A 15938-nucleotide genomic window follows, 5' to 3' on the forward strand; every position below is an offset into this window, starting at 1 on the left:
AGTAGGTGTAAAGTCATACCTCATTGTGGATTTGTTTGCATTTTTCTGATGACTAATGATGTTGAGCATCTTTTCATGTGCTTATTGGCCATTTGAATATCTTCTTTAGAGAAATGTCTGCAGATCCCTTGCCCATTTTTAGTTGGGCTATTTGTCTCTGTTATTGAGTTGCAAGAGCTCTTTATAAATTCTAGGTATAAGTCTCTTATCAGATATATGATTTGCAAATATTGTATAGGTTGTCTTTTCACTTTCTTGATGATACCTTTTGAAGCAGAACAGTTTTTAATTTTGATTAAGTCCAATTTATCTGTTTTTCCCTTTGTTGCTTATGCTTTTGATGTCCTACCTAAGAAGGCTTTGCCTAACCCAAGGTCACAAAGGTTTACTCCTATATCTTCTTCTAAGGATTTTATAGTTTTGGTGCTTACATTTAGGAGTATGATCCATTTTGAGTTGATTTTTGTATATGGTTTGAGGAAGAGATCCAATTTTATTCTTTTTCATGTGGATGTCCAGTTGTCCTAGTAACATTTGTTAGAAAGATTATTCTTTCTCACCTTTGAATTATCTTGGCATTCAGAGTGATCTTTGTAAAATAAACCCTCCCTTTTACCCCTGTGGCCTCCTCCTCTCCTTAAAAGCGTCCGGTGTAACTAAAATAAGATGCAAAATTCTGATTAGAGCTATTATGATATGCTGCTGATCTAGACTCTGCCTGTCTATCCGACTTCACGTCATATAATTCTCCCACTTTTTTACTACCCTCCAGCAACATTAACTGCCTACCTGTTCTTCAGACACATTGAGCCATTCTTACCTTGGACTTTTGTACCAGCTGATTTCCCACTGTGGAACACTGTTTTATTATTCTAACGCATTGTTCTCCCAGATTTTTACATTTCTTGTGTCTCATTATTCGGGCCTTAGGTCAAATATCGCCTTGTTAGAGAGGCCCTCCCTGACCAACTTGTTGAAATTACCCACCCTGCTTTCCCTCACTCATTTCCTCTCCCATGACCCTATTTTCTTTACCACCTATCATTATCTGGAATTCTTATTTATTCCTTGACTTGATTGGCTGACATCTCCCACTAGAATGTATGTTTTATGTGGGCTGGGCTCTTATTTCTCATTGTTTAGAACAGCACCTGGCACATAGAAGGTTCTTAATAAATATTGACTGATAGAATGAAGCAGGCATGCATACATGCATTAACTACAGGAAAGGAGATATCACAATAGCAAGGACTTGGCAGTGTTTCTTCATCCTTTTCTATTGGTAAAAGCAACTGGTATTGTGAGCAGTGAAAGGATGGCTTACTGTAAGCAGGCATCTGTATCTATATTGGCACTCTGTCTCTGATAATGTCATTGAAAAATCTAAACATGTCTGGCATTTGACACATTCAAGGTGAGCCATGTTGGATCCTGGAAGCTGACAATGCCAGGTAGCCTAGATTCTTGAGGACAATGAGCTGACCACCTGAGGAACTTAAGCCTGAGTTCTTAAAAATTGGACTCAGATCATCCCTCTGACTGTATGTGTAGCTATATATTGTCTGGTATACCATTGAATTTATATGCTTAAGGAAAACAATGTACTGTAATATAGAACAGAGATTGTTCATCAGACTTTTCTGTTCTACACAGTGGTTTTCAAACTCTTGGAAGGGACTGAGGGCTGTGCTTTTTATCTATTGTTTCGTGACAGAAGGATTCTGCTGCAGAGAAAGAAAAAAGAACAAGGCAAAAGTTTGAAATCCATAGGCCTGTATGAAATATCTCTCAGAAATGGCTAGTTCTTTGTATTCCAATTATATGTTCTGCAAATAATTATCTTGCAAGTAAATATCAGCAGTTCTCTGGATAGTGGGCATCAGAATTCAGCCACTGAGAAGGTATTTCTCCACTGTTAATTGACAACTGACTCTTTAAGAACAACATTGGAAGCCAGGTGACAGTGGAAATGAGATATTCACTGTGCTGAAAGAGGACAAATGCTGACCTATAATCTTGTTCCCATAAAAATTGTCTTTCAAGAATGGAGCAAAATAAAGTTATTTATTAGATTAATTAAATTAAGATAGTTTCCTGCCAGTAGGCCACCTTTATTGGAAATTCTAAACAAGGATTTTGGAAAGAAGAAAAGTGATCCCAGATAGAAGGAAGAGTGAATGGAGAGAAAATAACATGATAAATATGTGGATAAATATAAATGATTGTTGACTGTATCAAATAATAACATTATCTTTTGGGGTTATAAAAAGAACATTAGCATATGCAAAAATAATAATATAAGTTGGGAGGAGGGTAAAGTATTCTAAGGGCCTAGAATTAATTGTTCAAGAGAGGGTATTAACTTCTGACTTTGATATGGTAAGGATAGATGTTACAGTTTATAGCTTCTCTGTTCAAAATGGTAGCCAAGTGTGGCCATTTAATTTTTTTTTTTTTTTTTTGTGAGGAAGATCAGCCCTGAGCTAACATCCATGCTAATCCTCCTCTTTTTGCTGAGGAAGACCGGCTCTGAGCTAACATCTATTGCCAATCCTCCTCCTTTTTTTTCCTCAAAGCTCCAGTAGATTGTTGTATGTCATAGTTGCACATCCTTCTAGTTGCTGTATGTGGGACGCAGCCTCAGCATGGCCGGAGAAGCGGTGCGTCTGTGCGCACCCGGGATCCAAACCTGGGCCGCCGGTAGCGGAGTGCGCGCACTTAACCGCTAAGCCACGGGGCCGGCCCTTGCCATTTAAATTTAAATTTAATTAAAAATTTAGTTCCTGAATTGCACTAGACACATTTCAGTTGCTCAGTAGTCACATGTGGCCAGCAGATATCTTATTGGGCAACACAGATTTAGAATATTTCCATTATTACAGAATGTGCTATTGGATAATACTCCTTTCGAGTAACCATGAAAGGAATAGAAAACATAGTGAGTAATTTCTAGATTTGTAGAAGAGGGGAAAATTAATCAATCTAAAAAGACAGAAGAAAGGAGAGGTAATGGAATGTTGAACTGATGGGACAGAGAGAATGGTAGATTTAATAAGTTCAAATATATGAATAATTATAGTATGTATAAATAGGACTAAATGCTCTAGTTAAATGACATGGATTCTGAGGCTAGATTAAAATATATATACTTGTTGTTTATAAGAGACATATACAAAACAGTCTGAAGTTAAACAGAAAGATTGCAAGTAAAAAGAGGGAAAAAAGAGATGCCATACAATTGCTAATCAAAAGAATGCTGGTGTACCTATAGTAATGTCAGAAAGAATAGACTTTTAAGTCAAAAAGCATTACTAATGATAGAATGTTTAATTTGCCAAGAAGATATAATCGTTTTAAATTTGAATATGCCTGGAGACATCTGGAAAGTATACCCTGATTGACTGTTTATTTCTTGGACCCATGGGAACTGTCATAAAGAGTAAAAGTCAGGTTTTGACAATGAAAAACAAAATTTATATGTATCTAATAACATAACCTCAAAGCTATAAAGCAAAATTTAACAGAATTATATGAAAAAATAGATCACCATCCTGGAAGTTTTTAATGTACTTTTCTCTGTAATTGATAAAAGCAGGAAAAAAAATCTAATGAAAATATATTCTTTAAAAAAAATTTAATGAACTTTTTTTATTTTGGAATAATTTCAGATTTACAAGAAAGTTGCAAAGATATTACAGAGAATTCCCATATACTCTTTACCCAGTTTCCCCTAATCTTACATGACCATGGTACCTGTGTCAAAATTTAGAAATTTAATATTGGTACATTACTATTCACTATATTACAATCTTCATACATGTTTCACCAATTTTTCCACTACTGTTTTTTTTCTTGTTGCTCCAGAATCTAATCCAGGGCATCACATTGCATTTAATCACCATATCTTCCTAATCTCCTCTTTTCCATGACATTTTCCTCAGTCATTCTTTGTTTTTTATGAAACAGACTATACATTCTCTTTATACACTCATGAAATTTACAAAAATTGACCTGATGCTGGCCATAAAGCAAGTTTCAACAAATTTCTAAGGCTTTAAAACATACAGAGTATAGGATATTCTTTGACCACAGTGCAATTAAGATAGAAATCAGTAGAAACACAATAGAGACTGTTTGGGTCAAAAAATCATAATGAAACTTAGAGTATATTTTAAACTGCACAATAACTAAATCCATATCAAAACTTGTGAGATTTAGCTAAAACAATTTTTAGAGGGATTTTTAAAGCCCTAAATATTAAAGAACCAGAACAGATTGAAAATTAATGAGCTGTATATCCATCTTAAGAGCAGAAAGTATTAAAATAGAAAGTAGGGCCGGCCCTGTGGCTTAGCGGTTAAGTGCGCACGCTCCGCTGCTGGCGGCCTGGGTTCGGATCCCGGGCGCGCACCGACGCACCGCTTCTCTGGCCATGCTGAGGCCGCGTCCCACATACAGCAACTAGAAGGATGTGCAGCTATGACGTACGACAATCTACTGGGGCTTTGGGGGGAAACAAATAAATAAATAAAATCTTTAAAAAAAAAATAGAAAGTAAACATACAATAAAGAAGATTAACAAAGCTAAAATTGTTTGAAAAGGATTTTAAAATGACAAACAGAAAATGAAATTTTAAAAATATGTCATTTACATAGCATAAGTTCCTAGGAATAAATCTGACAAAAAGACATGCAAATCCTCTATGGAGATAATTTTAAATTTGGGAGAAATTAGAGACCTGTAAATGTAGGTCTTTATTCTGTTCTTAGATTTTAGATTTCAAGACTGAATTTATAAAGATGTCAGTTTTCTCTAAAATAAATTATAGTTTCAATACAATCCCAAACAGAATCCCAGCAGATTTGTGGAGAGTAGTCGTGGAATTTGACAAGTTGATTCTACAATATGTATGGAAATGCAAAGGGCCGGGAATAGAAGCCAAGATATTCTTGAAGCAGGACAAGTAGGGAGGACTTGCTCTTCCAGATATGAAATATTTTAAATATTGTAATTAAGAATTAGACCAATGACAGAGAATAGAGAGGCCAAAAAGACCATGCATATATAGAAAGAAATAGGGCACTGCAGAGCAGTGGGGGAAAGGCGCTAAGATAATTAGATAGGCATTAGATATCTAATTAGATAGCCAGCTAGATAGCCTATTCAAATTTCTAATTAGATAGCCAATTAGAAAAAAATGAAATTGTTTCCCCCAACTCACACCATGAAATTCTATTCCAGGTGCATTGATGTTTAAGTATAAAAGATAAAACTGCAAAAATTCGAGAATATATTTCTAACCTTAATGATAGGAAAGGATTTCTAAAACAAGACACGAATGCTTTAACCATGAAGAACATTGGTACACAGGGCTACATTAAAATTGAAAACTTGTGTTTGTCTAAAGAAATCCCAAAGACAATGTAAAAGCAAGCCACAGAGTAGAAGATGATTGTGACTTATACAATGAATAAAGGATTAATATCCAGAAGGTATAAAGAGCTCCTACAAATAATTTTTTTAAAGATAGACAAGCCAGTAAAAAAAAGGAGCAAATGACTTGAACAGGCACTTCACAAAAACGGATATCCAAATGGCCAGTGAAAGTTTATATTCTAGAGTAAAGTTTATATTCTAGAGTAAACACAAACAATATTTTGTTCTATTTTGTTCACTGATGAGTCTGCAGTTTCTCTAACAGCACCTGGTACATAGTAATGCATAAAAGGAACCTAAATGAATTAACTGAATGAAATATTAATGTAGAGATTCTGCCTATGAAAACATGAAATCTTTGTACTGTTCTTTGCTGGTCTATAGAAGTACAATTGATCTTTGTATATTGATCTTGTGTTTATTATTCTAGTTGTATTTTTGTGGATTCCTTAGGATTGAAAATTCACATTCTTTGGAAAGATTTAATGAAGTTGAGTCACTAAAGAAAATTGCTATAAACAGAGGTGTTAAGAAAAATAATAAAAATCTAAAGGGATTGGTGCCCTCAAATTGCTTCTTAAGGGTCTAAGTTTTCATTTTAAATAAATCAAAACTAGAGGTCATACTCTTCTGTGTGGTTTACATAGCATCATAGCCAAAAGATCTGCTTTCAAAGAAAAGGCCTTATTTGGCTTTGCATCAAAAAATTGACAAGTGAATACATCCATGTGTTTTAAGTTAACGTGAAATGTTTAATAAGTATGTATATAATATTTTCCACAATTTTCTGCTTTGACTTTTTCAATTAACTGATCTTCTTAACCACTGTCAGTCTCATTTGCATGGTTAAGAGGCTATTACCATCCTAGAATTTTGCAGGAACAAAAAAAATAAATTATAGCCTAGAGCAGTTGCTCTCAAACTTTGCTATGAAACAGGGGAATGAAAACTTAGCCAAACTGAGAAGCAACTTGAGCCTGGAATTCTTTTAGATCTTTTTAACAAACTCTTCAGTTTGAGAACCACTGTCCAGAGTATTACTTGTGCAGATACATGTCAAGGCTTGTGGTATTCAAAGGGTAAGTATTCAAGAAGATCATTTGGATGTAGAAAGAAAGCATTGGCCCTCTTATTTTTATATTATTGTATTAATTTGTATTTGTTTTATTATATATATATTGTATTCATACAGTAGTACATGTAAATAATTTATAAATAAATATATTTCAGGGATGGGAGGGCAATCAAAATAAGTTGTTTAGACAGCAGAAACCTATTTTTCTTCAATAGTCAAAGCAAAATATAATGGAGGGAGAGTAGAGATGCCCAATTTTACTTTCCTGTAGCTTAAAACTTTGAATTTCTTTTCTACTGACCTCAAAAGACAAAGATTAAATAAGAATCATGAGGCAGGGGCTGGCCTGGTGGCGTAGTGGTTAAGTTCGTACGCTCTGCTTCGGTGGCCTGGGGTTCGCAGGTTTGGATCCCAGGTGCAGACCCACGCACTGCTTGTCAAGCCATGCTGTGGCAGCCTCTCATAAAGTAGAGGAAGATGGGCACGGATGTTAGCCCAGGGCCAGTCTTCCTCAGCAAAAAAAAAGAGGAGGATTGGCAACAGATGTTAGCTCAGGGCTGATCTTCCTCACAAAAAAAAAAAAAAAAAGAATCATGAGGCAAATACTGTCCCTGATTAAGATACATTAACGTTTCTTCAGGAAAATAATGTTATATCCACTCATATCTCCACTATACTTTGCTAAGAACTCAATAATAAATAAAATGGAAAACTTTGTTAATCCATAAATTAATATCTTTAGATTTGCCTTGCTTTAAATGTAAAACATTTGTTTTTTTGTAAAAAAAGAAAAAAACCAAAAACTGAGATTTTCTTATTTTTCCTCCTGAAATAGTTTACTTTTTATTCACTTAAATGCATCTTTACAACATTAAGAAATAAAATTGCTTGTAATAATCCCATTTCATTTTTTTTTTCATAATTGAAATACAGCTAAGCAATGTTTTTCATAATATGTTACAATGAGCTGTAAACAGTTGAAAACTCTTGGGTGTTGATTTTAGTGCTGATTTTCTTTTTTCGTAAGTAATACTTTTATATTTAGTATTGTATTAAAATAAAACCCTAAAGAGTGATATGGGTTTCTTTGTTATTGTTTTTAATCTCATCATGATTAGTGAGACAGTCGTTTGTTTTCTAGATTGATGACATTGTAAAAGCTGTTGGTAACTGCAGCTACAACCAACTAGTGGAGAAGATCATCTCTTGTAAGCAGTCAGACAATAGTGAGCTGGTTAGTGAAGGTGGGTGAATGCTCCTACTACCTGACTTATTCTTGGCAAAATAACTTGTCTTATAATTTAATATCTTTTAAATGTCTTAAATAAGACTTCTAAAAACTACAAGTGATGCTACTTGTAGGAATTAAAAGAATTATAAAGTTGCCAGTGAAAGGTTTTTCCTAGAAACCTTTTCACTTGACTTGTAAAATCAGGTCTGGATTCTAATAAAAGTCACTTTGACATGGTTATCAAAGGGTTACTGATAATTACTCTTTTAAAATTATCCAGGGGTTTCTGATAATTACTCTTTTAAAAAAGCATTATTTTGGGGGTGTACAGGGTGAACTTTATAACTCATCCTGAACACTTAAGTTGACTGAGAAGAGTATTATGGTACTCAAGTGTTCATCTTAGTAGAGCTCTGCCGTATGTTTCAGGTCGATGTAGTATATTAAAGCTCCATTCTGGATCAGAGTATACCTCTGATCATCAGTTTTCCTAATCTTTAGCTGATTAAAATTGCTAAATTCATCATTATATAAGCAGTTTCATATATTTTCAGCTGTGTTCCAGTCAATAAAGGAAAGAGCGGATATAAAACTAGGATGCTATCAGGAGCCATAGCATTTGGTTATACCTTCCCTACCACCCATTTCACTTTTTCATAAATATGCACAAATACTGAGGCTGCTATTTTCTGTTTGAAGGATAAACAATAGAAAGAGAAATCATGAGAAGCGGGTGATGAGCTTCATCATTCTCTCTCAGACACACAGTTCTTTTACATGATATATAATAAAAGTTGATTACAATCACATTCTTAAAAATTAAAACTAACTATAAGAGTATATAAGAACATATGAAAGACCATGTGTACATGAATCTCTTACTGTCTTGATTAATCAGAACCCATCTAATTATATTACTCAATTATCTAGAAGTTTAACATGTTTAAGCAAGAGGCAAGTAGCAAGAAGATACACAGTATTTTAGTTGAGGCTTATCCTAGTCTTCTACTTGCAATAAACACGTAAATATATAGGGCTATTAATCATTGATTTGTATGACAACTCTTTCACTACAGTCTCAGGCAGCAAAGTTTAAATTTCAGGGAGAAGAGGAGCAACAAAAGCTGTTAAAAAATATTTTCTCTCAGTTAACAAAATTCCACTCACTAGAACTTTCCATTCCTTATCCAAGCTCTCATTACTATAAATATATTTCTAAAAAGCAGGCTATAAAGAAAATTTCCATCCGTGGATTCCTACTTGCTCAGTACCTTCCAGTAGGCTATGCAATAGTAATTAAGGGAACAATAGGATTCAGTTAGTGATAACTGATGGAATGATAGCCAAGAAGTGATATTTGGGTGAATAGATTTATAGGGTGAGAAGCTATAGGAAACACTGTTAACAGCATTTTTCCCAAGCCAGGCTGCAATGTAACAGGGTAGGACTTAGTTCATTAATTAACAAAATGAACAACAGCAAAAAAAAAAACCAGTCCCTTCATCACTGTTCCTTTTTCTCAACCTGTTGTTACAACTCTTATTATTTCTCTGATGTTCATTCCCCAAGATAACAAAAAACTATAGCTAATTTATATAGTATTGATAACTTGAGAAGAACATCTTGGTAGAAGCAAGGAAGAAATTATACTTTTTAGTGGTATAGAATTTTCAGGTAATATATATTGGAATTGATTAATTCCTTGATATATAAATTTTATAATGGTGAAATTCTGCATATCAGATTTCCATATCAAGGAATAATTATATATTCAGTACAATTAAAAAGCTAAACTAATTTTTTGTTTATAAGAAACTACAAATATGCAGTCTGTTTGAACTAATTATTCAACCCCAATGGTTACTTCTATAAGGCACTAAGAAATCATATAGGAAAGAAGAGGCCACAATGGGTATTTTCACATATAAAGTAGTAATTAGCTTTCCTCCATCATTTTCTTCATATTTTCTTAGGTATGGTGTTCAACTGAAGTAGTCTCCTTTCTTTTTCTATTTATCCTACAACTGTAACTTTCCTTCTGAATCAATAAAATATCCAAAAGGTGGTTTATTTCTAATCTTTTTTTATTAAAAAGTATTAAGCTCTGGTCTTAGATAACTACTTATTATTTTTAAAGTTTAAATGTTTCATCTCCAAAAGGTGCAGAATACAAGAAATACTTTTACTATCATTCTTTTTTGATGAAAAAGAAATGTTATTTAGCTAACAGTCAAATAGAATTAGATCTTCTTTCAGATAACATGCATTTTCTTTTGATGGCAATACCTTAGAAGTAATAGTACAGAACTTTTATGTGTACAGAGAGTACGTATTATTTGCTATCTCTTTTGGTTGTTAATTCCTTTTCGCATCTAGTTATAATGATGGGTTGTAGCATTGCAGCAAAAATCAACAAGGAAAAAAATAGCACACTACCAGCTGCCAGACTTTACTAGAGCTAGTCATTTAATTCCAGATGCTTTCTCAGGAATAATTTCTTCTCTAACAATTGTTTCTAGGTAAAAAATATGCTTAAATAAATAATTCCAGAATATTCATTTATTCAAATATTTACTGAGCCTTTATTATGTGCCATAAACACTGAAGATTATAGTTTGAATTCACATTGTTTTTGAAAAAATAATATTGATTTACTTTTTTTTCTTTCACTTTTATTTTGAGAAATCTCAAACCCATAAAAACGTTGGAATAGCACAATGAATATATATATATATGTGCTTCACCTAAATTCACCGATTAACATATTAAATTTTTGCTTTGTTTCTATGTTCACACACTCTTTTCCCTAAATTATGTAAGAATTAGTTGCAGGTATCATAGCACTTTACCCATTAATGCTTCATCACTTGTCTCCCAAGAACAAAGAATTCTCCTGTATAATCACAATATAATTATCTCAGGAAATTTATCATTGATATAATACTATTATCTAATATACTGTTTATATTCAAAATTCCTTAGTTGTCCCAATAATGCCCCTTATAGCTTTTAATTTTTTTCAATGTAGGCTCCAATCAAGGATCATTTAATTGTCATTTGTTTAATCTCCTGTAATCTAGAACAGATCCCTAACTTTTTTTTCTTTCTTTTCTTTTTGGTCTTCTGTGATATTGACTTTTCTTAATAGTTGTTTTATAGAATAGTCCTCAATTTGGATTCATCTGATTGTTTGCTCATGAGTAGATTTAGGTTATACATTTTGGCTGGGAATACTACATAGATGACATTGTGTCTTTCCCAGTGTATCAAATCAGGTGGCACATGATGTCTGATTATCCCATTATTGGTGATGTGCAAATATGATTAAGGTAGTATCTTCCAGATTTTTTTGTTGTAACGATACCATCTTCCCTTTGTAATTAATAAGTAATCTCTGATGTTATGCTTTGAAACTGTGTAAATACCCTGTTTCCTAATAATTTTTTACCCAATAGAGTTGGCATTCATTGATTCTCGCCTAAATCAACTATTACTATGGTAGCTATGATATTTCTATTATTCCTAAATTTATTATTGGCATTCTTCTATAAGAACTAGTTGTCCCTTCTCTTCCTCCCCTATGAAAAAAATTTTTTATCAGTGTAGACTCATAGATTATTTTTTATTCAGTGTGTTATGATCCATTATTATCTTATTCTTTTTTGTGTGTGTGTGAGGAAGATCAGCCCTGAGCTAACATCCATGCTAATCCTCCTCTTTTTGCTGAGGAAGACCGGCTCTGAGCTAACATCTATTGCCAATCCTCCTCCTCCCCCCCCCCCCCTCGCCAAAGCCCCAGTAGATAGTTGTACGTCACAGTTGCACGTCCCTCCAGCTGCTGCATGTGGGACACGGCCTCAGCATGGCCGGAGAAGTGGTGCCTCGGTGCGCGCCCAGGATCCAAACCCCGGCCGCCAGTAGCGGAGCGCGCGCACTTAACCGCTAAGCCACGGGGCTGGCCCTATCTTATTCTTTTTGATGTTTAGAATTGTCCCAGATATAGCCAGTGGGGTGCTCTCAAGCTGGATTCCATGTTCTTTTGACATGTATTCGTCATTTCTTAAGCACTTTCTTATTTTCTAGCACAATAAGATGTTCTGGGCTCCCTACTGCATTCCTGGAATCAAATCATATGAGCCTCTATATTTTCAAAGAAAACCTGGGCAGTTGTCATATTAGTAGAGATTGTTTTGCCCCATCCTCTTGAGGAAAAAATTAATATAATGTATTTGATTTTTGAAACTTGACAGTAGATGAAATTAAAAAGAAAATATGATCATTTATGTAAAGCTAACACAGTGACAAAGTTAAGTTCTGACTGAGTTTAAATTTCAACACAAACCTCAGGCAGGACCACATCTAGCCAACATTTTAAAATAAGCCAAGTCTTCTTTTCTCTTTTTTCCTCTCTTTTTCCTTTTTGCCTAATTTTAGTGACCCTCTTTCTTACTTCACCTTCTTTAAGGCACTCAGTACTTTCAAGTTCTCTAACAACTTTTCAGTAATAGAGAAAAATAATTTGATAAATTAATTTAGTATTGAATTTCTGAAACTAAGAAATATTTTCAAATACATTAATGTCAGGAAAATAATTTTTAATTTAAATTTATTTTCAGTAATATTATTACCATTATATTAATTTTTACCTTTAGTATCATTAATAACAATATAACAATAGAATTGAAATTTAATCTAAATGTTGCAAATAAACTCTTTGTCATTTGAAGCAATGCAGATGCGTAAACTGCTCTATAACACTTAGAATCATTTACCAAAATTTGTTTAATTAGTTATGAAAAGTTGAAACTAGATTAGGCTTTTGAATATTCCACTAAAATCACAGGAGTATCACTGTTTAAGAGTTGGTAGAAGAATTAGGAAACATTGTTCTCTATAACACTAACTTAGGCTATGCTTTATGTTTTGGGGAGAAATACAATTCAGTTTGCATTTATAATAATCAGCACTAAATTTTTTAACTTAATACCAATAATTCTTCTGGGTTTCAGTCATCACTTTGCCATAACTAGTTTTATGTCCTTGAGCAAGTTACTTATTCTCTCTGAGCCTATGTCCTATTCTATAGAAAGAAGTAGCTGAGAAAGACCTTTCTAGTGTTGAAGTTTTGAATTTCACACACATGAAAGTAATGTTGTGCTATATCTTCACTGAATTTTTGTATCTTTTTGAAAGGGATTTGTAGAGAGGATGTTGTGTGAGTGAAGTGTGGGAGGGGCATTTATAAACATCTTTCTGAAGGAAGTGTTTAATAACATGGATATTATAGACAGCAGTGGTAATTCTCAGCACAGGCATGATGCTTACTTCTTAAATGCTATATAATAGTGCTTTAGTATATAACATACATTCTACTCGGTAACAGTACTTAGCAAAGTAATGATAATAATCAAGGTTGGGGGAGCTCTTATTTCTAAATGTATAAACCCAAGAATTTTGTAAATGTGCTACAAATTTCCTTTGGCTGTGGCCTTCTGTTTAACTTTGCACTTCCCCTCCAGTTCCTTGGAATAGTGTGATATATTGGTAACTTTTTACAACCACTTTGCAGCTTGAAGTGCTATGGGAGGGATGGAGAGGGAGTGGAATAAATCCATACTATCCAGCTGCCTGTGGCTCTACCAACTTTATTTTCAATTTCTTGTTGAGGTGTCAGCTTCTTTACACAGGTTCATCTTTACTCCCTATATCTGCACCTCTCTGCTCACTTATAAAACTTTTTAGAGCATTCTCTTCCCCCTTATTGCTTCTGAGACATTTCTTCCTTATTAAAGGAAGGGAGCAAAAGGAAGAAGGAAGAGAAAGAAGGGAAGAAGAGAAATACAGGCTTTCCAAATATTTATACAGTTGATTCTCATTATTCCTAGAAGTTATGTTCTATAAAGTTGCTGTGAACACTGAATTAGTGAATACTGAACCACTGCTTCTAGGAGAAACACAACATTGGGTTCCTGTGAGCCTCTGGTCACAAGATTTTCATTAACTGATCAGTACATAACCTTGTTTTATGCGTGTTTTTGTTTAGAGACACATATATTGTCTCTATATTGATTTACTGACATTAACCTCATGGCCTATGGCACTATAACTCATGCCTGAATGAAGCTGCAAAAATATGTTTTCTCCGTAAGGTGTATCACAGCCTTTGTGCACTTAGGAACACTAGCCAGCACTTCAGCATTATGCTCGGGGGCCATTTTACACAGTAAAAATCACCCCAAAAAAGCATAAAAATGTGAAAAATGTAGCACTAAAAAGACCATGAAAAGGATACTTGTTTACGGTATGAGAGCTGAAACAAGAAAGCAGAGCATTGCCTTGTTTGACCTCGGTGGGGAATGTGCACGTTGGGTGACTCAAATTTTTTGCCACTTTGCACATATCCAGGAATGACCCTGAAAGCACAACAACTATTGATTTTGGAGTTATAAATAAATTTTAGATAGTAGCTAAATTTGCAAATATGAACCCACGTGAATAACGAGGATCAACTGTACATATATCTTTTAAATTAAACCCCAGAAAATGTCTTTATATTTCATTATGTTTTGAAAACAAAAGAGATCATTTCTATTTCTGAACTTGATAGCTCTACATAATGAGTGGTATATGTTGGAGGAGATTAGGATAAAAATGGCATCAGTTATCCTACTGTTTTCTGTTCAGTCGAATGCCTACTTTTAGTTTCAAGGCAAGAATTGAGCAATTTGTGAATTGAGAATTATCTAGTATCTTTCTTAAAATCTTAAGCAACTCAGTTTGGTAAGGCTACTTTTAATTTCTAAACACCTATCCATTGGGGAAGTAGCTGTTGACATACATCTTTCACTCCTACCCACCTTTTCAATTGCTAGCACTTGCTATCTTGTTTTAATGGGTTTTAGTTTTGTTGTGTCTCTTTCATTGCAAGCTGTCTGAAATCCTTTTTGGAAGTAGGTGAAGTATGAGTAAATACATTTATTGATAAAAAGAATTTCATATAACTGTTTCTTTAGGATGGAGATGTCTATAGACACGTCTTCCATAGCAGAATTAGAGAGAAGAATCTCCACTTTGGGGCCATCATGTTATAGTAGGAAAAGTCTTATTTTGATTGGCCTTTCTTCATACTTGGAACACAATGTAAATAGAAAAACTTTTTAATTTTGAAATTATTCTTCCATCTAATATTATGCATTGGTTCCATAGGCTTTGTAGCTGAGCAGTTTCTAAATAACACAGCCACTCAACTGACATACCATGGATTATGTGAACTAACTTCAACGGTTCAGGAAGGAGAACTTTGTGTGTTCTTTCGGAATAATCATTTTAGCACCATGACCAAATACAAGGTATGATATAGAAACAGCTATTTAATTGTTACTCTAAATTAAAGGAGCTTGATTTAGAGATGTCTTATGATATGCTTCAAAAAAAAATTTTAGCATAATATCCCTTAATTATCAAATTATGAAGATAATTATTAAATAATAATTATTATTAAATTAATAATTAAATTTAGACTTCTTTAGGATGAAATGGATTAGCAATTTAAGTGTTACTTCAAAACAGTTTTTTGTTTTTATTTAAGTCTCAACTTGTTTTTCACAGATTACTGCATTAAAAAAGTATTTATAATTTTCTTTCTAACAAAAAAAAGGATAAACCCTAAAGATAGAACTAGGATGACTGCTAATGATGGAAGTTTATATTTGACTGCTAAAGGAGTTTAGAAGAAAGAATGAAGATTTGTCTTTATGATAGTGTTTGCTGTTATTAAAGTTATCAGTGTGACTTTAAATTCTTATCATGCCATTTATGGCTCAGCCAAAAAATCTTACTGATTCATCCCTTTTGTTATCTCTTCATATATCCCTTCCATTTTTATAGCTGCCACCTTTTCAGAAGTTTATCAACTTATACCTAGACTTCTGTAGTAGAATACTGCTCTCTGATCATGTCAATAATACAGTAAAAATATTCAGTAGCACCCAATGCATAGAGGATAAAAACGCAAAGTATTTTCTACTGTCCCCCATGCCAACACTTTGCTTCAGCCATAATGGTCTATCTACTTATTAATAATCCTCCATCCCCATACACATTTTATGCTTTCTCATTTCTGCACCTTTACTGCCATTTCTTACTCCTTAGTCCCTATTTGAAAAGATTTCACTCCTTTTTGCCTACCCCAATTT

At 33.7% G+C, this 15938-nt stretch overlaps 1 protein-coding gene across 2 annotated transcripts in view; it reads left to right on the plus strand.

Annotated features, from left to right (window-relative positions):
- Positions 1-15938, plus strand: part of MINDY2 (MINDY lysine 48 deubiquitinase 2) — a 66961-nt gene that overhangs the window by 30907 nt on the left and 20116 nt on the right. Inside the window, exons 5-6 of one of the 2 annotated variants that reach the window (XM_004421630.3) lie at positions 7654-7756; positions 14950-15092. The exons of the other annotated variant lie outside the window; for it this stretch is intronic. Of the exons in view, the coding sequence (XP_004421687.1) occupies positions 7654-7756; positions 14950-15092 (246 nt within the window). The remainder of the gene's footprint in view (positions 1-7653; positions 7757-14949; positions 15093-15938) is intronic. 2 annotated transcript variants of the gene reach the window in all.

Source organism: Ceratotherium simum, chromosome 3 (genome assembly GCF_057802395.1).
Source record: "Ceratotherium simum simum isolate JZ-2026a chromosome 3, ASM5780239v1, whole genome shotgun sequence".
In the NCBI taxonomy this organism is placed as follows: Eukaryota; Metazoa; Chordata; class Mammalia; order Perissodactyla; family Rhinocerotidae; genus Ceratotherium; species Ceratotherium simum.